The sequence below is a fragment of the Protobothrops mucrosquamatus genome, unplaced genomic scaffold (assembly GCF_001527695.2).
Source record: "Protobothrops mucrosquamatus isolate PMUCROS unplaced genomic scaffold, P.Mucros_1.0 scaffold_155, whole genome shotgun sequence".
NCBI classification, from domain to species: Eukaryota; Metazoa; Chordata; class Lepidosauria; order Squamata; family Viperidae; genus Protobothrops; species Protobothrops mucrosquamatus.
Genome location: NW_015386231.1, coordinates 614,676 through 640,459, shown reverse-complemented (window position 1 = coordinate 640,459; position 25,784 = coordinate 614,676). Strand labels below are relative to the sequence as shown.

At 40.2% G+C, this 25,784-nt stretch overlaps 1 protein-coding gene across 2 annotated transcripts in view; it reads left to right on the top strand.

Moving 5' to 3' along the window:
• Window positions 1-3,931: 3,931 nt before the first annotated feature.
• Window positions 3,932-25,784, top strand: part of TSPAN31 (tetraspanin 31) — a 26,679-nt gene continuing 4,826 nt past the window's right edge. The window contains exons 1-5 of one of the 2 annotated variants that reach the window (XM_015820566.1): window positions 3,932-4,179; window positions 16,927-17,094; window positions 19,952-20,032; window positions 20,614-20,754; window positions 21,412-21,552. In XM_015820566.1, coding sequence (XP_015676052.1) covers window positions 4,117-4,179; window positions 16,927-17,094; window positions 19,952-20,032; window positions 20,614-20,754; window positions 21,412-21,552 — 594 coding nt within the window. In that variant the 5' untranslated portion in view covers window positions 3,932-4,116. The remainder of the gene's footprint in view (window positions 4,180-16,926; window positions 17,095-19,951; window positions 20,033-20,613; window positions 20,755-21,411; window positions 21,553-25,784) is intronic. The other variant, XM_015820574.1, reaches the window with a different exon arrangement.

Below are 25,784 nucleotides of genomic sequence, written 5' to 3'. Positions count from 1 at the left end.
TTCCCTCATCTAAGTCATTGATGAAGATATTGAAGAGTACTGGGCCTAAGAGGGAACCTTGTGGTACCCCACTGCTTACTTCTCTCCATGTGGATGTAGTGCCATTGAGGACTACTCATTGAGTAGTTTGCCAGCCAGCTACAGATGTTGTCTATTGCACCTTTTTCTAGCTTACCAAGGAGTAGGTTGTAGTCTACTTTACCAAATGCCTTACTGAAGTCTAAGTATACTACGTCCACAGTATTTCACTGATCTATTAGTTTAGTCACTTTGTCGAAGAATGAAATAAGATTGGTTTGGCATGATCTGTTTTTAACAAACCCGTGCTGGCTACTGGTTATAACTTTGTTTGTTTCTAGTTGTTCGCAGATCTGTTTTTTGATTATCTTTTCTAGGATCTTCCCAGGTATTGCTAAACTGATTGGTCTGTAGTTTCCTGGGTCCATTTTTCCCCCTTTCTTGAAGATGGGAACCATATCAGCCTTTTTCCAATCCTCAAGTTCTTTCCTGGTGCTCCAGGATTTTTGGAAGATGTGGTGCAATGGTTCTGAGATAACATCTGTCAGCTCCTTCAGAACTCTGGGATGTAATCTGTCAGGCCCCGGTGATTTATACCATTTTCTTGCTTATTTTAATTTTTGTTTCTAATTTGTCTTTTGCAGTGGTTTTTTGGGTATGTTGGACTATAGTTTCTTTTTGTGTGAAGACTGATGCAAAGTATGAGTTAAGCAGCTCTGCTTTCTCCCTGTTGCGTTATTTCCTTGCCATCTTCTCTCTTTAGTGGGTCTAGTTTCCTTGACTTTTTTCTTGTTGTTAATATGTTGGAAAAAACTTTTTTTTATTATCCATGATTTCTTTTGCAAGTCTTTGTTCGTTCTGAGCCTTTGCTTTCCTGACTTCATCTTTGCATGTACTGGCTGTCTGCTGATAATCAGCCTTAGTTATGTGCCCCTTTTTCCATTTTTTGTATTTGTTCTTTTTGTCAGAGAGATCTTTATGTAGCCATGCTGGTTTCTTCTTGAATTTCTTGTTTTTCTTTTTCAGTGGTATTGTGCTGATATGGGCTTTTATGATCGCATTTTTCAGTTTCCCACGCTTCTTGGGTTGTTTTCCCCTTTAGGATTTTTATCCATGGGATCTTTCCTAGGATTTTTATCCATGGGATCTTTTATCTGAGTTTATTAAAGTTGGCTCTTACGAAGTTTAAGACATTGGTTGGATTGTTTTCTATTGCTAGTGTTTGTGTTATATTAAATTCCGATATAACATGGTCACTTTCACCCAAGGTTCTGACAACTTCATCTCCCTCTATCACATCTTCTCTATTAGTTAGAATCAAGCCCAGTATGGCTTTTTGCCTAGTTCCCTCCTCCACCTTTTGGATGACAAAGTTGTCAGCTAGGTTGGTCAGGAATCTGTTTGATCTCCTGCTCACTGTAGTTTGTCTCCCAGTTGATATCTGGATAGTTGAAGTCTCCCATTACTACTGTGGTATGCTTCCTACATACATTTGTTAGCAAGGAGTTCATCTATTTCTTCTGATTGGCTGGGTGGCCTGTAATATACACCTATGGTAATGTCACTTTTTTTCTCTTTTATATTGACCCATATACATTCTGGAGAGATTTTATCTTGGATCATGTGCATTTCTGTAGATGTGTAGGGTTCTCTTACATATAGTGCAACTCCTTCTCCTCTTTTTGTAGACCTGTTTCTTTTGAACAATTTGTATCCATCCATCAGTCCATTCCATTCATGGGTTTCGCCCCACCAGGTTTTTGTAATGCCTATGTCATTTGTATATAAGCATTTAAGACTTTTATGCCTGTTCGTGGGTATGTTTCCTGCATCTCCTGATTGTTATTTGGGTTTTTCTTTTTTTCTCGTCTCTGCCTACCTCATTGTTTGATTTGCTTTCTTGGGATTTATGATTGTTTTTGGGTTCTAGAGATCCTAAAGATAGGTCACCCTCCCCCCATAATTTTAGTTTAAAGCCCTCCTGATGAGTTGGGCCAATCTTTTTCTGAGTACATTTTCCCCTGTTTTCGTGAGGTGCAGCCCATCCCTTGCCAAGAGTCCTTAGATTTACATATGATAGAATATCAACAATAGATTTTAAAAGATAACTGCTACAAAGTATCTCTACATTCTTACTGTAGGTCAATAGTATTATCCAAATACTGCAGAACGCTAATACAGTAGTGTACCTTTCATTCTGGACATACTAGGGGATGGAGAGAAAATAGTTCATGACACAATTGGACTAAACTACAGTATTATTTCTCTCTGAGAACTTTCAGTAGACAATTTTCATGGGCAAAATCCATGCTAAATGTTTTGGGAATGGACCCTTAGGGTTGCAAACTGTGTAAAACTGTATCACACTTGTGGTAGGATTCCTTGGGGGGAAAGAACTTAGGATGGTGTTTTTAACTACCGAATGATATGCTTATGGCATACATAACAGCTTTTATTCCCCATTCAGAATGATGGGACACTGTTGTCATTTTTACCAATTCTTGTTAAAGAAGGGTATCGGAATGAGGACCACAAAAACGAAGCAACGTTGTCATTCCATACGTTGCAGGAATATTGGAAAATCTCAGGAGGCTCTTCAGTCAACACAACATACGTGCATACTTCAAACCCAAGAATACACTGAGGCAGAAGCTTGTCCGCACCAAGCATAAAATACCCAGACACAAACTGAGCAACATGGTACATGCAGTACAATGCAGTGAGCCATGTGCAGATCTGTACATTGGGGAAACAAAACAACCACTTCATAAACGCACGGCACAACATAGGAGGACAAACCTGTCAGGACAAGAGTCAGCAGTCCATCTGCATTTAAAAGACAAAGTCCACTCTTTGGAAGACAGCAAAGTCCACATTTTGGACAGAGAGGACCGCTGGTTTGAAAGAGGGGTCAAAGAAGCCACCTATGTCAAAACTGAACAGCTCTCTCTCAACAGAAGGGGAGAGATATGACATCATCTATCTCCAGTCTACAACACTCCTTTCAACAGTTCAAAGGAGGCTCCACACCCATTTGCACTACTCAGGTGACCCTGATGACACAGATAAGCCTCTCCTCCCCCCCCCATCCAGTCAGAGCTAAAGAAGCTTCTTGGATGAGAAGTGAAATGTGTTCAAAGAAAAACTAACCCAGTTTCCTCGTGAAAAAGCATCTTTGGGATAAGTGGCTTCCTCCCAAATCCACGTGCAATGGATTTTATTTTAAATATCTGTGCACCCCCTTTCATTACCCCCAGCATTGAATTTATTCGAGGAATAAATTTACACAACTCCATTCTTAACTGTATATACGAAACGCTCCCTTCTTTTCTATAAGAACATCTGAAGCCCAATATCTTTTAAATGATTAAAACTCTAAGAGTTTATATTAAAAATATTAGCTCAAACATGTATTTCCGAAACTTTTTAAGCACATTTTCCTATCAACCGACTTATTAAATAGAGTTTACTGAGCTGACGACCTACAAAAACACTAAATGTCTTCGGGTTTTAAGGCATCTTCGATTCTGCTGCAAAAGATGCCACGGGAGCATTTCCGGAAACGGCTTCATCAACGTAGAAAATATTCAAGCATTACAAGGCAAAAAGATGCTACTTTCCCATTTGAGTGTGTGGATACCACCTAAGAAACAAAAATAAACCCTTTCCATATACTATAAAGCAAGGCGCGCTAGAAAATTCTCCTTTCTCCATTAAAGACAGCCCAACCTACTCAATAACCAGCCCGTGAAAATGGCAGCCTGGAACCGGAAGTAGCAACGACGTCACATCATTGTTTTTCAAAAGCACTCTGAGTTACGCATCTTCCGTATTTTTACTCCAGAACCCGGATGGAGACGACCGACTCCCCAGGGGCAGTGCGGCTTACTCCAAGGGCGCATGCGCCTGGGGCGGATGAGTGTAGGCGTTCTATCAAGAGAATGCGCCGAGCCGGCAGGCTGCACTAAGTATTGGTGCGCAAGCGCGGTGGAGGCAGGCCGGGATTTAAAGGGGTAGTGTCCACGGGTGCTGCCCCTTAGGGGGAGTCTGTTCGGCGTTTTCAGAGGCGAGTGGGCTTTGTTCCTCCTGTTTGGAAACATGGTTTGCGGGGGCTTCGCCTGCTCACGCAATGCTCTGTGCGCGCTCAACGTCGTTTACGTGGTGAGTATGACAACCGGACGGCCGGCTGTTTCGCTTTTTCCCGGACGTAGCTTGGAAAGAAGAGGAGCGTGGAGTTCCTATGGAGGGAAAGGGGGGGGGCTAGATCTAGGGGGGACGAAGGCTGGGCTGTGTGTGTGTGTTTGTGCGTGCGTGCGTGATGTTGGGGGGGGGAGACCCGTACCCATAATGGGGTTGCTGGGTGCCCCGGGAGGAGCTTGGATTTGGGGTGGGGGGGAAAGAGATGTAGCCAGGTCTTTTTCTGACTGTATTCTTGAGGCTGGGGGGGGGGGGGGTTAGGGTTGGAAGGAAGGTAGTTTTTAGAGGAAAATAAGTAAGAGCTGGCTGAAGGGATGACCTCACTGCTTCTATGGCAGTTGCCCCAATCTGGTGACCTTCGTTTGGCTTGGACTGCAGGTAGTCCTCGGTTTACGACCACAATTGAGCCCAAAATTTATGTTGCTAAGGGAGAAATTTGTTAAGCGAATGTTGCCCCATTTTACAACTTTTCTTGCCACCTTTGTTGTGAATCACTGCAGTTGTTACATTAGCAACATGGTTGTTAAGTGAATCTGGCTTCCCCCACTGACTTTGCTTGTCAGAAGGCTGCAAAAGATGATCATGTAACTCTGGGACACCGCAACTGTCATAAATATGAACCGGTTGTCAAGCATCCAAATGTAAACTATGACCATGGGGATGCTGCAATGGTCATAAGCGTGAAAAATGGTCGTAAGTCACTTTCAGTGCTGTTGTAACTTTGAACGGTAACTTAATGAACTGTTGTAAGTCGAGGACTACCTGTATAGTATAGTCTCCAGAATGTATAACTAATATGGCTGGAAATGTTGAGGGTGGTTGTTGTCCTTTAGAGCAGAGGCCCCCAACCATTTGGGCACCAGGGACCGGTTCCACGGAGAGAGGTTTTTCTGTGTGTTGCCAGCAGACTGGTTACTGGCATGCCGCGGCCCCCCGGTACTGGTCCATGTACCGGGGTTGGGGACCCCTGCTCTAGAACAGAGCAGATGGAGGAAGACTTAAGATTAATCAGTGAGAGAATGCATGGTAGGAAAGAGAGAGATTTGTTTTATCTGACTTTTTTGTGGGCCAGGAAATTATAGTACAGTGAGAAGAGAAGCTATAAATCCTGTATACTTTGTTTGCAAGCATTGTGGGGGAGGTGATGAGTGGGTAATGGGTTGGCCCCAGAAGAGTTGGACTAAAACATATGTCTTGTCAGGGTTGCATAGAATGGGAAGCTTCTGATATTTATCTAAGAAAATTTGCCTCTGCAAGTTTGAAATCTTGCCTCAAATGTTCCCTTGACTGCTGACAATCACTGAACCTTCGCTTCTTGTTTATTGACCTATGTTTTGTCAGATTTGGTAAATAAGTTACAAAGATTATCTGTCATCTGATTGTCTGTCATTTGATTGTCCCTGGCTACACTGCAGGAACATCTGGGAAACGTTGGAAAAAATAAGAATTAGCAATACATAGCTCAAAAAAGAGCAGAGCAGAAAATGACTGGTTTAGTGGAACTTTAATAGTTTTCCTTGTATAGTGATAGAAAATGTGTGATTTTTTTATAACTATATTTTCTATTTAAAAATATAAGACTGGCATTAGGGATACAGAGGTTCTAAGACATCCTCAGCTTCAGAAATTCATTGGCTGATTGGGCCAATCACTCTCTTGGAACGCAATCTACCTCACGTGGTGATAGGGAAATGGGAAAATGGAGTGCTATGTGTGCTGCACAAAAGGTGGTCATAAACCTAACAAACCAATAAATGAACTTTTCTCCTCCCTTTGAGAAAGACAAGAGGCCTAGAATGGATTAAATATGGATAGTAAGAATTTGTTGGAATTAATATGTTCTGCTGTAAGAAGTCTTACAGTGTTGGAATCATGGGTGAAAGAAAGAACTTTTAAAAAGCCCTGAGACTAATGGTTTTAAATGATGTAAGTTGCATTCAGCATCAAAGGACAGAATCTTTATAACTGAGTAATCCTACTTAAAACTGTAAGAAGTGGGGCAGATTCTTTGTTGGGTAACCCGATTCCATTTTCACGGAATAGACAACTTGGCTACATTTTTCATGCAATTAGAAATTTTTGAAAGCAGAGCTACTGCCCTCAAAGCAGATTACATATATTTATTGCTTTAGGTATTTGCCACCTAGAATAGATAATGAAAAGTCATGGCCAGAACATTGGGTCTAACTGTAATTAATGTTTCATTACAAAACCATGGGATGGTATCTGCTTGACAATTTTTCTAAAGGTAATAGAATAACAGAGTTGGAAGGGACATTGGGGGTCTTCTTTTCTGACACCCTGCTCAAAGATGAGACCCTGGAGATACCATTCCAGAGAAATGGTTGTCCAATCTCTTCTTAAAAACCTCCAGTGTTGGAGCACTTGGAACTTCTGGAGGCAAGCCATTCCACTGATTAATTGTTCTCACTGTCAGGAAATTTCTCTTTTGTTGTAATTTGGATCTCTCTTTAATAGGTTTCCACCTGTTATTTCTTGTCCTGCCTTCAGGTGCTTTGGACAATAGGTTGACCCCCTCTCCTTTGTGACTTTACATTAAATATTGGAAGACTGCTATCATATAATATTGTATATTATATAACAGTGGTGGCGAACCTATGGCATAGGTGCTAGAGGCGGCAGTCAGAGCCCTCTCTGTGGGCACGCGCGCCATCGCCCCAGTCCTAGGCCTTCACCTGGGTTTTATAAAACCTTTTCGCTTTAGGCCTCCGCCGCCGTGTAAAAAAAAAAAAAGGTTCAATCAATCAGTCAATTTCAACTTCTTGCGGGGAAAAAAAATCTTGCAAAGTTGGAATTGATTGATTGAACTTTTTAGTCCCACCCAGTCTGCTGTTACCACCGCAGCCACGCCCACCCAATGGGCCACACCCACGCGGCACCCGACGATGCATAAGTGGGTTTTGGGTTGCAGTTTGGGCACTCGGTCTCTAAAAGGTTCTCCATCACTGTTATATAATATACAATACAGTAAGATGCTGTTGAGTACACATGCAGATGCTTGAAGTTGCAAGACAGGAAAAAAAATCAAGTAATGCTTGGTACACTATTTGAATAGGGAGTGTGTTCCTAGAGACCTTGGCTAGAGACTTTTTTCAGCATAAAGTTACACATTCTGATTAAGTGGGATAAAGCACAGCTCATACATTTTATTTATATGTAAGTCACCTTCCTGGATCACCCTTACCCCAATGTCCACATGTGTTGTTTTTTTTTGAAATTTTAAAATATGCAAGTTGATTCACACAAAGACTGACCCATCTTAGTGGACAGGCCTGAAATATAATTATTAGAAAGTATGGTGAGTAGTAAATCTTTGAGATTATAGTGTGAGGGGAAGGGAGAGAATTAGATTTCTCTTCCTCAGAATAGTTGTCATTCACAAGCCACAAACATCTTACTCAAGATGAAGGCATTATTTTCCTATATGGGCATCTCTGCAGGTGATTTGTACAACTATGCTCTCTCCCCCAATTATTTATTTCCTGCTGTCCAATGATAAAATTGAAATCCACCTCTCTGCTACCCAGAAAAAAAAGCTAAAATAAAGAAAATGGGATTACTGTATTAAGGAAAAGTCAAAGAAGATGGCCCCATTGACTGCATTTGGTCTGGTGGCTTCTGGTCCCACACTCATGACAAATACTGAGTGATAACCATCTTCATACACAGTTCAGAGGCATTTGATATTTTCCAGTCAAATGAAGTTATTTGTAACCAACCTCATACACACAGCTATGCTTGGGACAAGTTGATACATTGTAAAACTTCATCTAAGGGGAGCATTCAGTGCCTTAGTTAAAACGGGCCTCACCTAAGATTTTTGCAAATATTTATCACAAAGGCTTTACATTTTTCTGCATCAAAGTAAATGTGGTTGGTGTATTTCCCTGCATAATTTCACAGTTTACTTGCTGCTTTAACAAAGCAAGTTCCTAGCATTTATTGCTGCAGTCAAACCCACAAGTAGCAGAATTACCTGTCATTTCCACAAATCAGATGAATAGATATAATAAGAAATAGTATAGAATATCTAACCCACTTCAGATTTCCAGGGAAGAAATGGCAAACTGAAGATGGCTCCATTAAAAGCAGATCTGACAATTGCAGTAGGTTTAACAGCTGGCGAGTAGACCAGCAAGCTATAATTGCTTTCAGATGAGAAAACTTGAGATCACCCACAAATGCTCCGGACAGTTGGTCCTTGCGAGGAGAATGCAAGATAGGAGTCACCAGCTGATTTAGAGTTCTGGGACACTAAAGGGAATAGTCATCCTTTTGCTCAAACCACAGTTGGTGCCTTCAAAAGGACACTGGGTTTTCATACTTCCTTTTTTAACCACTTAAAGAAATTACTTGTTAACCACTTTTCAGTTATTGGAAATCTTTGGATTAACAGGTTTTACAGCACTAGGTAAGTTTCCTTCAATCCTTAGCAGAAGAAATTTTAAATACGAGTTTAAGGAATTAAAAAAAAATCTTTTTGGAATAAACAGCAAAAGGTGATTAGAAGTTTGATTTTGGAAAGTTATAAATGGACTAAAGATCCAGATGGATTTGAAATAGGATTTTGAAATTAATTATATGAATCCTTCCCCGGAGGAAAATGCTCTTGTTTTGAATTCTCTTAAAAAAAACATAGGTTTAGACTTTGAAGGTTGAACACGAGAGGAAATTAGAAGCAACTAAAAATTACAGTTAAAGGAGAAAAACATTTACATTTGACCTAATAACAATGAAGCAAAATATTTTAATATTGGAATATTAAAGGATATTTTTGAACAGTGGAGTCAGAATGTTAATTTTAAGATTGTCTGCCTCTATAAGACTGAGTTTTATACAGGTTATGAAAGAGGAACAAGTTTTACTGGACAAGATTAACACTGATCGGAAAGTGGATTTAAAAATGGCAAGTTGTAAGCATGATATAGAAAAAAGATGCTGCACTGTCCATACCAAAAAAAAAAAAATCCCTTCAGCTGATGTCTTAATAACTAAAAGGGATATACAAATAATAAACCAAGAGAATGACCCAGGTAATTTTCTTATATTGAATTACGAAAGAGACTTTTGTGATATCTGGAATATTTGTCCCAAGGGACTTAATAAATAAAAGGGATATACAAATAATAAACCAAGAGAATGACCCAGATAATTTTCCTATATTGAATTACGAAAGAGACATTTGTAATATCTGGAATATTTGTCACAAGGGACAAAGAAAAAAATAAAAAGAAATCAAGTTCTAGGACATTAGGAACTAAAGACCAAGACTGTTAAAAGAAAAAGAAGGAATGTAAAATTAGTGTATTTGGTCAAGGTTAAAATAGACAGTTTTTGTCTCTGGTAACCTTTAATGGACTTGCTGATCAGGACAGAATGACAAGGTTTTAAGGATTTGTTTAAAGATATGTATAAGGGAAGAAAAGATCATTTGTTGACTTTTAACCAAAGGCGATAAGATGCTAAAATTGGTTATATTTCTGATGAAGGGGAGAAGTAATTTCTTTATGTATTTCTTTTTCTTCATTATTTTTTCTTTCTGTTTAATTTTTTTATTTTTTATTTGTGCATTTTCTATTTTTCTTTAATTTTTCTCTAGTTTTTATCTTTTAATTGTAACTTCTAATAAAATTATTATATTAAAAAAAAGAAAATCTAACACATTTCTTCCCCTCTGCTTCCTACTTAGTGCAGAAATTACAGAGCTATTACATTCTTGAAAAGATGGCTGTTTTAGTAATAGATTAAAAATCTCCCACATTGAAAAGAAGTTATATACTGCTAAGATTCTTATGATGTTCAATCAAAATTTGCTTTTTCAATTTGCCATAAGTTACCATACGACTTAATACTACCTTCTAGGTTGACATTTTGTGTATATAATTCATATAGCTACCCAATGTCACAGCAGTAACTCAGTTAACAGAGGGTTAAAACCCCAAATAGCAATACAATAAATATATAATCATTTCAAAAATGATACTATAACATGTGCAAGATTTAAAAATAATTCCACTATTCTGATTAAGTGGGTAAAGCACAACTTATACATTTTATTTATATGTGAGCCTCCTTCCTGGATTATCTCTACTCAAATATCCACATATTTTTGAAATTTTAAAATATACAAGCTGATTCACACAAAGACTTGACCCCTCTTATTAGCCTGGCCTAAAATATAATTATCAGACAGTATGGTGGATAGGAAATCTTTGAGATTAAAGGTAGTCCTCAACTTATGACCACGATTGTGCCCAATATTTCTGTTGCCAAGTAAAACATTTTAAGTGATTTTGCTCCATTTTATGACCTTTCTTGCCCCAGTTGTTAAGTGAATCCGGTTTCTCCATTGACTCTGCTTGTAAGAAAGTTGCAAAAAGTGATCACATGACCCTGGGACACTGCAGCTGTCATAACTATGAGTCAGTTGCCAAGCGTCTGAATTTTGATCACCTGACTGTGGGGATGCTGCAGTGATCATGTGAAAAATGCCGTTGTACTTTGAACAGTCAGTAAATGAACTGTTATAAGTCGAGGGCTACCTGTATAGTCTGTGGGGAACGGAGAAAGTTAAATTTCTCTTTCCCCAAATAGTTGCAGTTCCAAGCTGCAAACGTCTTAACTGAGGAAGAAGGCATTATTTTCCTTTATGGGCATCCCTGCAGCTACATTGTACAACCGTACCCCCCCCCCCACTTACTGGTTATTGCATAATTACAGTTAGTTGTTGCTTTAATTCTGTGAAGGTCATTAGTCTTGCCAGGTAAGTCTTACAGGAAACGGCAACCACATGAGCTAATTCTACATTTTGTAAGGCTACAATAATAAGGTCTTACAAGTCTGAAATTACAAATATCGCATTATCCCACTGTTAAAAAGTTTTGAGAAGTTAAGGGGAGTTCCTTCTGGATTTATTTGCCAATTATGTATCTGCAGGCTCTGCCCTCTCTTATCTGATTGTTCCCTAGGTAGCATCTCTGCCCCCTCCCCGCCTTATTCTCACATACCATTACAGGTAGTCCTTAATTTACAAGATTTCAATTAGTGACCATTTGAAGTTGCAATGGCACTGAAAAAAGTGACATGATCATTTTTCAGCGCCCCTATGGTCATGTGATCAAAATTCAGACGTTTAGCAACTGACTCGGATTTATGACAATTGCAGTGTCCTGGGGTCACGTGGTTTCCTCCTTTGTAACTTCTGACAAGCAAACTCAATGGGAAAGTCAGATTCGCTTAACAACCGTCTTATTAATTTAAGAGCTGTGGCAAGAAAAGTCGTAAAATGGGGCAAAACTCACTTAACAAATTTCTCACTTAGCAACATAAATGTTGGGCTCAATTGTGGTCATGTCAAGGACTACTTGTACCTCATCCTTGCTCTCTATAGTTCATTATATTTCCAGCATTTGTTGTGGTACCCCAGTGGTAAAGCATCTTGTACTAATTCTTTCTGAGTGCATAAAAGCCTGGGGCCAGGCCTTTAATGCTTTGTGAAAGTCCAGGAGAGTGGAGCCATCCATATCCTAGAGCAGAGGTCTCCAACATTTTGGGCACCAGGGACCAATTCTGTGGAGAAAGGTTTTTCCGTGGACTGGAGGGTGCGTGGTTTTGTGTGCTGCTTGCATTCTGCGGATGGGGCTTTGCTTGTTTGTGCGGACCGGTTGCTGGCCTGGTACCGGTCCACGGACTGGGGATTGGGGACCCCTGTCCTAGAGAGATGCTGTTCCTTAGAACAGGCACTGAAACAGAGGACACTCTTAGATCCCACAAGGTGACTCTACTCTGCCTGACAGAAGAGGCGTGGAGCATGCCAATCCTGCTAGTTCTGGGAGGTGAGTGAGACAGGTGATTCCAAAATAACTTGGCGCTGTGCTGTGTAGGTGATAAAGTAAGTGATAGCCGGCACCTTGAATTGTATCCAGAATTTGCTGAAAGTCATTGTGGCTCATGGAACAGAAGTCTTTCGTGAGCATATTGTGATATCTCCCAAAAAGTCCATGATGCTGCATTCTGCACTAGTTGTGAAACATCTTCAAGAGCATCCATACATAGGGTGCATTACAGTAATCGAACCGGGGGACAACTAAGGCATGAATCACTGTAAGAGCGTCTCAGTCCAGAAATGAGTGCAATTGACACACAAGGCAAAGAGTTGTGAAAAGGCCCTCCTAGTCAAAGAAGCCTCCTTCTCTTTTAGCAGAATCCTTGAATCCAGGAGGACCCCCAAATTGCAAACCAGCTCCATCTGGGGAAGTGCAATCCCGCTCAGAGCCAAAGATGGAAAAATCTCAGGATCTGGAAGGTTAAGGTGCTAACTGTAGCTGCTTGATCTTGCCAGGGTTGAACTGAAGCCTATTCTTGCCCAGACATCCCCCATGGATCCAGACATTGGGAAAGAACCTTGATGGCATCACTTGATCAGTCTGGAGCAGAGATGTATGATTTGGTATCATCTGTATGACACAGTATAACCCTGTGCCAGCAGCTTCATGTAGATTGTAAACAGAAACAAGAGATGGTTAGAGCTCTGATGAACATCACAAAGCAAGGGCATCAGGCTCACATTTCCCCAGCCCATCAACACCAAGAGAAAGGAGGAAAAAACACTGTGCCTCTCACTTCCAGTCCCCTGAGCTGGTCCAGAAAGATAACTATAACCAAATAGTATTGAAAGCTGGTGAGAGATCAAGGAGGACAGGGTGGATGTACTGCTCCCATCTCAAGCACAGCAGAGGTCATTGGTAAGCATAATCAATGCCATCTCAAGGCTGTAACCAACCTAAAAGAGGGAGGTTAGAGACTGGATGGAAGACAATCTGCTCTTTTCTGTGTTACAGTTCAGTGAAAGTTTTAAAAAAGTTAACGTGTCTCTTAAGCTTCCTCACTTTAAACCAGTGTTTCTCAACCTTGACAATTTTAAGGCATGTGGACTTCAACTCCCAGAATTCCACAGCCAGCATTGCTGGCTGTGGAATTCTGGGAGTTGAAGTCCACATGCCTTAAAATTGTCAAGGTTGAGAAACACTGCTTTAAACAAAACCTGCTTTCTTCTTTTTATTCTTACGCCTTGTTTGCCTATCCTTGTTACCTCCCTACCCAAACAGATAAGACTAGATTAATGCATGGTTAATTCCTGAGTTGCTACTGCTCCTATTACCTTCACACTTGCCTACAAATTACTTTTAGTGTTCTAATTAACAGTTTTAATTGATTTCAGTGGCTGTTATTTCTCAATGTTGTTGTTTTTAATTATGTAAGCTGCCCTGAGTAACTTAGGTGAGTAAGGCAGCAACATAAATTGAATTAAGTATAAGTTATTCAATAAGTTGAATAAATAAAGTAAATAAACTTCAAATATTAGTCTATAATGTTTATACTTCAAATAGCAGCCTATCATTTTAAAATATATTTTTGTGTGTTTAGCTCCTACTTTTAATTATATCGAGTTTTATCAAACCGGCCATGTCAAAAATATTGAGAGAATTGCTAATAGTGAGAGAATGTGAATCAAATTTCACCCCTTTTTTAATAGCTTCACCTATTTCTTTGCAGAGGCGTTTCTGAATGTGAGTTCTAATCTAAGTACACTGTAATAATTATATAGCTCATAACTCAACAACAATTGTCTAATATTTAAGGGGCTGCTACCAAGAAGAGGGGGTCAACCTATTCTCCAAATCACCCGAAGTCAGGACAAGAAGCAATGGATGGAAACTAATCAAGGAGAGGTTCAACCTAGAACTAAGAAAAAAAAAATCCTGACAGTGAGAACAATTTACTAGTGAAGCAACTTGCCTCCAAAAGTTGTGGGTGCTCCAACACTGGAGGTTTTTAAGGAAAGATTTGATAACCATTTGTCTGAAATGTTATAGGGTTTCCTGCTTGAGCAGGGGGTTGGACTAGAAGATCTCCAAGGTCCCTTCCAACTCTGTTATTCTGTTATACTCCATATTTATATCTAGAACAGTGATGGCGAACCTTTTAGAGACCGAGTGCCCAAAAACTGGCCCCACCCCTGCTCCACCTCCTGCCCCACCCCGTCCCCCACTCCACCTGCCCGCAGGGCCACTCACCGCCTCCAGGGCCTGCTGCAGATCGCCCAGGCAGCCCAGCAGCGCCATGGTGGCCACACCCTCTGCCCACACCCCGCAGCATCAACTGTGCGGGATGGGCCGTGAGGGCAGAGTCTTGTCTATGCTGCCTGGCTACCATGTCCTTGGCTGCGCTGCTCCATGTGGGTCACGCTCAGGGGCAACTCTCCTCCAGGGGGGCTGCCGGTGAGGAGGAGGTCATGGGGGGAGGCAAGGCTGGGGCAACGGCACATGTGCCCACAGAGAGGGCTCCGAGTGCCGCCTCTGGCACCCGTGCCATAGGTTCGCCACCACTGATCTAGACAGTGCCCTGTCCTTGTTATGGCAAGTGTGGACCTATATGTCTGAGCAATATTTTCTCTTTGGATACACCTAAGAGACCTTACACTTGGCAACCTTGTTTGAGAAGTGCATCCGCCACATTTCCGTTCTGTGTCCTTTCCTCTTATTTGGACATCTTCTTGTGGTTAAAAACAAGTTTACCTCACTTCCCAGTAGAAGCGAACCAAGACAGTAGAAGGCAATCAAGCTCAGAGAGCACCAAGGCCTACACAGTAAGATAGCTTATATTGGAAAGCATTTGAAATTGAGTATGAATTATAGGTAATCGTGAGTTAAACCATAGTAACGGCCTGAAATTTCTATTGTGAAGCAGCGTGGTTGTAAAGAGCTATATCACATGACATCACTCCTTAATTGCTGCTGTTAAGTGAGGATTGCAAGTCGTTAAGCGAGTCCTGGGTGGTTTGCAAGCAGGCAAGTAAGGCGGGCATCTGATGCAGAATGGGAAAGGGTGTGCAAGTGGCTTGCGCAACACAAGTGCAGTGGAGCCAGGTGTGACTGCTGTGAGCAACTGATCAGAGCAACCTGTGAGATTTCCTGCCGACTTCCTCGTTGATTTTGCTTATGGGAAGCCAGCAGGGATTTTCGGAAATAGTGATCATATGACCGCAAGACGCTGCAACGTTGTAAGTGTGAGCTGGTTGCCAAGAAGCCAGATCAGGATCACATGACATATTATGAGAGCTGGAACTTCAAGAACCAGTTGTCTTTTTTTCCCCCCCAACACCTTCATAATTTTGAACAATTGCTCAGTAAGTGAGGCTGTAATTCTCTTCTCTCTTTTGTGGAGAAGAGCTGGGTTTGGCACTCATTGGAAAGTCTCTTACCCCTGTACCCATGGGTACCAAAGGGTGTGGAGGAATCCTCCAGTCTTGGAAGTTAACACCAAGCAAGCTAAGATACTGGAAAAATTAAGTAATTAAAAATGTTCAAATAGTGTAAAACGACAATGTTTTCTTCTCAGGACAATGACTTTACTACAGCTCTAAATAACTCGACAGCCTTCGTCTAACTTTCCAATGTTCTGTTGGAAACATTTTGAATCATTTAAACATAACGTAGTTCAGTGAAAATATAATTTTATGGGTACATGGATGTTGATAAAGCTGTCCAAATAAAGTTGTTGTATATATTTAAGATTGTTTAATGTGAGGAGTCACTCTCTTAATCACTTTGTTGTAATGGTACTGGAAGAAACTCTCCTTTTCTCTCTCTCTCTGGGGTTAGTTTGAAGTTCTACAATAAATACAGTGAGGACAATTATTTTTCTATAAGACGCACCCTTGTGTAAGACGCTCTGGCATGCGAGTGTCTCCGCGCCGATCAACTGAGCTGGCCGGAAGTTCGGCCGGCCGACAATCTTGCCCCCTCCCCCCTCCCGTTAGTGGGAAGCCCACAGGGGCTTGACACCTGCACCAGGCGGCATGGCAGCGGCATGTAAAGAATCCACACAGGCATGCCCTGGGCTGCGGAGGTTACCATTATTTTTTCGTGTATAAGACGCTGCACTTGTATAAGACGCATCTGATTTTTGAACAAGATGTTTGCAGGAAAAAATAGCGTCTTATACACTGAAAAATACAGTAACCAGTGGAACAGCTTACCTTCAGACGTTGTGTGGGTGCTTCATCACTAGAGGTTTTTAAGAAGAGACTGGACAGCCAACTTGTCTGAAATGGTATAGGGTCTCCTGCTTGAGCAGGGGCTGGACTAGAAGACCTCCAAGGTCCCTTCCAGTTCTATTCTGATTCATTATATTGTGATTAATTAAATGTAAAATACAGCAGCAATAGAAGAGAGACAACGCAGTATCTAGTTTTGTCATGGAAGATTTTCAACAAACAATAAACTGAGAAAACTAAATCCCAGTTTTCATTTCAGATCTCTTTAGAACTCCTAGAATATTGTGGCAATTTTGTAATATACTAAAACTGTTTTATATGATGTGGCCAGTTTTTCCACAATCTTGTTGATGAGAAAGTCTTGTCATGATAATGATTACTGAGCAGACGTTCAGGCCAGTTCACTGGAATTGGGTTAAATGGATTTATAATCCAACGAAGGCTAGTTAATAGTTGCAGTGCTATGCTTGAGCTGAAACGAAGGCAGTAACTGCAGTACAATATGTAGCATTTGGGAATGGAAATAATGCACATTATTGAAGAGAAAAAGAAAAGCTAAATAGATTGGAATTGTTTTCAGTGTTTCTGATTTTTGCATCTTCTTCCTAACCCAAATCTTCCTTGTTTTCCAGCTGGTTGGTCTACTACTGATTGGAGTGGCTGCCTGGGGTAAAGAATTTGGAATCGTTCCCAGCCTGAACATCATCGGAGGGGTCATTGCTGTGGGTTTCTTCCTGCTTCTCATCGCCATTGTGGGACTCATTGGTGCTATCAACCATCACCAAGTCATGCTTTTCTTTGTATCCTTCTGTGCTATTGGCAAAGCAGAATTCATTGCCTGTCTCCTGAAGTCTACCTGGCAAAAATAGATATGTGAGAATTCCACCAGATGTGTTGTTGGCATGACTGGAGTTGAAATTGCCAATAATAATAATAATAATAATAATAATAATAATAATAATAATAATAATAATAATAATAATAATAATAATAATAATAATAATAAAGTTGGAAGGGACCTTGGAGGTCATCTAGTCCAACCCCCTTCTCAAGCAGAAAACCCTATACCATTTCGGACAAATGGCTGTCCAGTCTCCTCTTAAAAACGTCCAGTGTTGGAGCATTAACCGCTTCTGGAGGCAGGTTGTTCCACTGGTTAATTGTTCTAACTGTCAGGAAGTTTCTCCTTAGTTCTAGGTTGCTTCTCTCCTTGATCAGTTTCCATCCGTTGCTTCTTGTCCTGCCTTCAGGCATCTTGGAGAATAGCTTGACTCCCTCTTCTTTGTGGCAGCCCCTGAGATATTGGAACACTGCTATCATGTCCCCCCCTCGTCCTTTTCTTCATTAAACTAGACATACCCAATTCCAGCAATATTGTGGACTGCCTACCGTGTTTCCCTGAAAGTAAGACCTACACCCAAAATAAGCCCTAGCTTGATATTTAGGGGTGGGCCTAATATAAGCCCTACCCCCAAAATAAGCCCAGGGAAACACGGTATTATAAAAGTGAGAACTTGCGACTGTTTAGATCTTGATGAGCTACAATTCCCATTGCACCACTACTATGCTAGGTGAGAGTTTATTTAAGGGAGTGGCAGGAAGATAGATATGTTGGTGAAATATATTTGTAAGTTTTCCTCACTTTCACTTGGGCACTTGAGGCTACCAAATAGATAATATTTTTTCTGTATTGAGAATAATAGCTGGCCTTCCCTTAATTCCAAGGACTCTGCTCCTGGAGCTTTCTTCTCTTTTTGTCACGTTATGAAAAATGTGAATCTGTTAATGAAAATGAGTAGTTAAAAAGTCATGCCTTCAGGCAAGAATTAAAATTTGATTATGATTTAGTCCAAGGGTAGGCAACCTTGGCTCTTTTATGACTCGTGGACTTCAACTCCCAGAATTCCTGAACCAGCCATGCTGAGGGGAAAGGGAGAGGTTTCCATGCTGAGCCATGCTGGCTCAGGAATTCTGGGAGTTGAAGTCCACGAGTCATAAAAGAACCAAGGTTGCCTACCTCTGATCTAGTCCCTTCCAGCCCTCAGATCATTATAACATATAAGTTGATGAATAAGTCTGTGTCTGGGTACAACTGTAGAGCATTACAGCAAAAAAATCTATTATAAAACAATGTATGCAAACTTAGAAAACAAAAAGAGGCCACAAGTAAACGTTATGTTTTAGGTTGCTTTTTTTTTTTTTGCACTCCTGCCTTTATGTTTTATGGAAACGAACTAAGCCAATTGACATAGAAATCCAGACTGACTCTTGAGCTGCAGCTGCAGCGGAGTGGTGCAGTTTTGTTTCTTAGAAAGGCTGGGTTTTGTTTTTTGTTTTTAAGAAAAGGGGAATGACTTCAAAAGAACCTTTCGGAGTGTTTCAAGGTCGTAGTGTCTGTGCAGAGCCTGGTTGTCAGCATTACTAAAACCACAAAAATCTGAGAAGAAGCCTTTTGAAACATTGTGGCTGGATGTTGACCATTCAAAATCTGCTTCGGAAGCATAACTCACCTTGTTTTATCGTAACAACCTCCTCCTACTTCCAACAGCCAATTTCTGGGGTTTTTTTTTGTGGATTTCTCAACAGAATTAGGCTGCTCATGAATGAATGAGAGGCAGTGTAAGTGGTATCAAGCAACTTCCTTATTTGCCCAGAAAACCTGAAGTGAGAAATACTGATGTAAGGCAACAGGAAATAAGAGTCAATGTTGCTGTGTATGCTGAGACACTTTAAACCAAAAATAGTCACCTTTGAATTCGGCTCAGCAATAGTTAGCCAACAAAGGGATATACAGGAAAGGGTCTAGAAAAGCTGACGCCTTTTTTCTTTTGCAATAATAGCGGAGAGGAAAATGTCAGCTGCAAAGTCTGGATTGGTTTCTGGGTTTTCTGGATTCTGATTTGCATAGGAGACCCATGATTGATTTAAGAGTTTACTAATGAGTAGGGCAAAAATATCCTTCTCTTGCTGTCATCCTTAGGAAACCACTGTCATTCAGATTAGCACTCTTAGCTGAACAGTAGAGGCGGTCCTCAGCTTACAACAGTTCATTTAGTGACCGTCAAAGTTACAGTGGCACTGAAAAATGTGACTTACGACCATTTTCAACAGTTACACCCTTTGCAGCATCCCCATGATCATGTGAACAAAATTCAGATGCTTGGCAACTACTCATATTTACGACAGTTGCAGCGTCCTGAGGTCATGTGATTCTCTTTTACAACCTTCAGACAAGCAAAGTCAATGGGGAAGCCAGATTCACCTAACTTGTCAACTGCAGTGATTCACTGAACAACTGTGGCAAGCAAGGTCGTAAAATGAGGCAAAACTCAATAAATGTCTCACTTAGCTGCAGAAATTTTGGGCTCAGTTGTGGTTGTAAGTTGAGGACTAACTAGTTTATCCTCATGAACAACAGCTTTGATTGTTTAAAATATCCTGTGTACCTGGACTCCTAATGTCAAACAATGCATTCCCAATCTTTAAAAAGTATTCCCAGTTTTATAGACTTCTTGGAAGAATCTACACTACTTTTGAGAATATTTTGCTTCCTGTTAATTTTCTTCCTGTAAATATCATTTTATCTGTAACTCACGTTTTATTTGCTGTTAACAAACTCTATATTTTCCCCGAGATGTTCCTTAATTGTGTCTTCAGTATATGATAATTCTAGGGCTAATCTTTATTTTCCAGTTTGGAATTTCCTGTGCATGCCTGACACTAAAGCCACATAAGCAAGTAAGTCTGCCTTTCTGTCTGAGTTTCGTTCAGTTTTTCTGGCATATTTAGTCTGCACCGAAGCAAATTTACTTTCAGAAAACGGCCTTCGTGTTTATTCCCATCATTTAAACAAACAAAGGAACAAAAAATGGAGCCACTTGCAAGATATCCCAACCCCATGAGCAGGGTGAGGTTTGTGACTTCCACCCCATTTGCTTTGATCTCTTAGACGTCTTGATACAAATAGAGATACTGAATGTGGAAATTGTGATTTGGCAACTTTAAGGAAAGGAACTGTTAAAACCATTCCTTGTTGGTCAACAAAAGTATAACCATAGGGTAAATTTCCTCTTTGTTTTCCAAGCTTAATAACAGGAAGACTTTTTTTTCTTGGCCCAAGCAGCATGTTAATCTTGCATTTGTCTCTGTGTACTTGCGTGTGTGTATGCGTGTGTTCAGCATGTGCTTCAGCCCAATTGTGTAGCTGCTTAATTGTCCACCCAGTTTAATATATGTATATATACCACTGAGTTTCCAGCAAAGGTTCAAATTGCTGAAAAGATCGGTAGGTTAAACCTCGTCTCGTCCTTTCCCAATAGTGTTGTTGCATGTTGCATTCACACAGTACCCTGAATCCAATACCTGGGATTGTGAAATATAATAGTTCTATTCATGGAATGTGCTGTGGCCAAACAAATCACATTAAGCAGAAGATCTGTTGGTTTGTGCAACATGTTAAGGTAATGACTGACTTCCCACAACATAATGAACAGTAAACTGTTGAACCACATTTAGTCTAACATGTGGAACAAATGCAGTCAGCAAGTGTGTTTGCTTTCTTTACATTTAATTTCACTTTTGTTGTTTAATCCAATTAAGTTTATATTTTGCGCAAGCGTTCCCTAACTTCCTGTTCCTCAAATGCATTATTAGACAGTTCCCGAAATTTCTTGTGCTGTAACCACTTGGAAATTCTGGGGTTGTGCAATGCATCAGGAGGAAGACTGGTTGGAGAATATGCCTGAGGTGCTTTTTCACAAACATTTCCCCTCAAGGTACCTAAGTCATATAGGTGGTCCTCAATTTACGACCATAATTGAGCCCAGAATTATGGTTGTAGGCTGGGCCAGTTGTTAAGCAGGTCACCATGTGACTGCCTGATTTTGCGTCCTTTTTTGACTCTGAATTCAGATCATACATAGTCCTGGGGAAATCTGCTGTAAACTCAGTTGCTAAGGGACTGGTCATAAATCGAGGACTACCTGTAGAAGATCAAAATTCAGCTTCCTTGGCTAGATGGACAAAAATTAAGAAGCCCTTATGTCACAACACTGAAAATTCCATTTTATGACACTGGCCTTTCCAAGTCTTTCTCCCTTCTCTCTCTGTCCTTCCAGGAAAGACTTTTGAGCGGTACCTGGAAATTGCTGAATGACAACACCAGGATATCATTGGAAAACAGCTTAAATTGCTGTGGGCTATTCAACAACACTGAGTCTGCTGAGCTATTTAAGAGCGATGTTGACAATTGCAGTGCAGTAAGTGTACACTTTGGGATTCTTTGCCTTATGGATGAGATATTTAACTTGTAAAAGATATATGCTCTAATTAAAGAGGTTTAGCACACTGGAAATGATGAGTAAGGATTCAGGTGTACTTGAGACTTTGAGCTGTTGGCTCATTTCCCAAAGCATCCAAGGCTGATACAAATTAGCTACAGCAACCAAGATAATTTGAAAAATGAGGTTCCTATGCACTAGAATTGGGCCGTATCTATTGCTTCAGTACAGGGAATTTTAAAGAATAAACCACTCCCAATTTCTAATGTATGATAGCTATGCTTTTAACTCAAAAATTAAGCATGCAATTAAAACCTTTCCTTTGAGAAAAGGATACTTAGAGAACTAAGAAGATTTCATATTAAATTCTTCTAGATGAGAGCAAAACATGTGTAAGAAAAATAGCCCTGGTTTAAGGAAGCTTATATGAAAGCAAGCCCCATATATTTATTTCGTGACCTTCTGACAAGCAAAGTCAATGGGGAAGCCAGATTCACTTAACAACTATGTTACAAACTTACTTACTGCAGTGATTCACTTAGCAACTGTGGCAAGAAAGGTCGTAAAGTGGGGCAAAATCCACTTAACAACAGTCTTGCTTAGCAAGGGAAATTGTGGAGTCAATTGTGAGGACAATCTGTAGTAAGGGGCTGTAACAATGGAAAAACCAAACAGTTCTTCTATTTGGCTTTTTTCCACCCTTCATATTTTTACTCTTCCTAATTTTTCACCACCCTAAAGATAAGACTTTCTACCTCAAGTCCTTCCAGATATTCCCATGCAATTCCCATTTGGGCCAGCAAAGCTAGTCATACAAGATGCAGGGTTGATAGTTTTGTTTTGTTTTTTTTAGTTCCTTTGCTTGTGGCTCATTTCCTCTTTCAGCGATCTAGATTTAAAAACAGAAATCTCTTTTCTGTTCTTAGGCTCCTTCAGTTGAAGCAATTATCTAAATTACCATCTCCAACTGTGTGTCTCTGAATGTGATTATGGTGCTCTCCAGCGTTATTGCCTCATTTCATGAGGGTGAGGGACCCAGGGCTGCCATTTCAACAGGCCTGCTTGTTCCCCACTGTTGCTTCAAGTGTTAGTGACTTATTTTCCCGCTAAACGTTTTAGGAAAAATTCACAGAGAACCCAAGCAAACTGTGTTTTTAGGAAAGCTTGTCTGCCTTTTCAGGTTTTCTTAGTAAGGACTCCTCGGAACCCAAATTGAAACATCCTGGATTAGAGCATTAGTCATTCAGTTTTTAAAAAATGGCTATACGTGACATTCTGTCTACTTGTGAGCATTTGTCCCTATATATGTTATTGCTCTGTATAAAATACCACGCATAATATAAAATAACGATCTTCCTTTCCAGCAATTTTTCAGCAGAAGTGATTCTTCCGTTCAATAGAAAGATGTAAAACAAGGCTGGGCAATGTGTTTGGCAGCTAGTTCCAACATTGCTTACATACTTTGTGTTAACTAGGACCGATGTGCTCTTAATCATTTATTACTCACAATTGTATATTAAATGCACTCAGACTGCAAGATTGTAACTGTTGTACACTAAGCAAGGTTTCTTTTAATCATGATTGGTTACACATAACAGTAATCTCAGGATTGGAGACGTTTTGAATTTTGAAAGTATGCCTCGTATTCACTAATTTCTGCTAGTACAAAGTATATATTTATCAGAAACACCTTCCTACGGGCCCAAATGAGGATGGTGGTGGTGGTGAGGATGGCAGAAAAGATTGTTGGTAGTTCACTTCCATGAATCCAGGACATGGCATTTGAGCCATGCTTGAGCAGGGTCCACAGGACTGTCTGGGATGCTAAACATCCTCTTCATGACCTGTTTTCCTTGTTACCTTCTTAGAGGAGGCTCCGTGATATCCAAAGCAGAACATCCAGATTCAGTCACAGTTTTGTTCCATATAACATCTCTGCTGTGTATTCAAAATGGACAGTGATTAATATATATATATGTATATTTATGCATGGTATAGGTCAGAGGTAGGCAACCTTGGCTCTTTTATGACTTGTGGACTTCAACTCCCAGAATTCCTGAGCCAGCATGGCTCAGCAGGGAAACCTCTCCCTTTTACCTCAGCATGGCTGACTCAGGAATTCTGGGAGTTGAAGTCCACAAGTCATAAAAGAGCCAAGGTGTCCTACCCCTGGTATAGATATATACATATGTATGTAGCATGTGTATATGTGTATTATGTGTATGGGTAGATATATTCTCTCTTTTGAGAGCAGGCAACAGAATTTCATTTTAAAGTGTGCCATTGTGCCCACAGTAAAAAAAATGACAGTACAGGTTATTTTCTCTTATCTTAAATCTATTGCTGCACTAAAAGATGAAGCTGGAGGATGCTGCCTTCCTTTACAGCATGCTATCCTTCCTTTTTCAGGAGCTTTGTTTTAAAGTTAATTAGGACTAAGCAGCTTGTTGTCCAGGACATTACTTTCTAATCCATAAGAGATGGGTTTGTTCATTTAATTACTTTATTTGCATACTGTCCATTCCCAAAGACTCTGGGTGGTTAACAGTCTAATTATAAAAGAAAATGACATCCAGAAAGGAAAAAAATAGTCCCAAATTATACATCAACAAAAATAACAAAATCAGAAATATATATATAAAAAACCCAGAAAATAAAAAGTCATGTAGTTGCAATCCTCACCTTATTCAGAAGAGACAGGAGTGGTTGTGCTCCCCCAATTCTAGTTTCTCCATATCATTCACAAGTGCAACCAAAGCAGTTTCCATGCTGTACTCTGGCCTATAACCTGACTACCAAGGGTCTAAATAACATTTTCTCTAGATTCTCTGGATTTGCAGAGCCACTATTTTCTCTAGAATCTTTCCTAGATTATAGATCTAAATTATCCGAAGCAATAAAATCAAGTCAAAGTTCTTTGAACAGAGGGCATACCGCACCCTTTTTTCCCCAAAGGTTACAGGTATGGGTCCTCACTTGGAGAAGAATGTATTACTCTTCAAATCCAGCTTTCTGCCCCTTTATGGGAGGCCCTAACCAGCCCTGAGGGAAGCGGTGAAGCTGACATTCCAGATATTTCCTCAAGATTCAAAATGATCCCAGATCATATGACAAGATAAAAGTTCAGTCATCTCCATTCTCCTACTGAAATATAACTGCTCTGGAATCTGGTTAGCTATCTACAAAATACCATGAGGATTCCTCATAGCAGCCATTGAAATGGTTGTGACTATTAAAAGGATCAAGTCAGATTTATTGTTATTTATTTTAAACACTCTGCAGCATCCATTAGGCACTTGGGTTAATAGGCCTTTTCCCACTGAGGTGGTGGTTCCATCGTAGAACTCCCCACCAATCAAAGAGCAGATTCTCCACAACAGGCAAAGGTCATGAGTCAGATCATATTGAGACAAAGTACAAATCTAACATGTTATTTTTTTTTTCATATGCATTAGGCCCTGATACACGGGGTCAGGTCCATAATTGTCATGGCAGCCATTTGCTCCTGACCCATACCATGAACCTTGTCAAGGAAAGGCAGGCTGAAATCTCCCAAAACTACCAGCTTGGGGTACTCCATTTCCACCCCAGCAATAAGGTCTATTAGCTCTGACATGGTTGCTATTTTGTAGGAGAAGGAATAATACAGGAGGAATAAACCTATTCGGCTCAAACAAGGATTGGTGCCTGGCTATTTGCAGAGTAATGTCACTTGATACTGACAGAATCTCTACTTACCTTCCTGCATGTCAGGACTCTCGCTAGTTGCAAACTCAAAATCCAGGATTGGCAGCTTTCCAAGAGAAGTACATGACCTCTTCCTCCCACTTAGGTTTCAGTGATGGAAACAACAAGTGTCAGGCATCCTTATTTATTTATTAAATTAATTTATATATCTGCCCAACTCTCGTATACCAATTTTTATTTTTTTTTAAGAAATTTTATTTATTTTTTCAATCATAAAAAACAATCACAAGTAAACACAATAACCAATCAATAACCCCCCACCCCGCCCCCGGACTCCCCAAACCTAATCCCAGAATAATATTCATATAAAAGTAAACAAATACTAATATCTCTAACTCTACAAAATATCTTAATCTACAAGAAAAGATAGTAGAAATAAACCAACTTAAAAAATTCTAAAAACCTAACTTATATTCTACCACTTTATGTTTCTTTTGAATATAAACAATCCATCTTCCCCATAT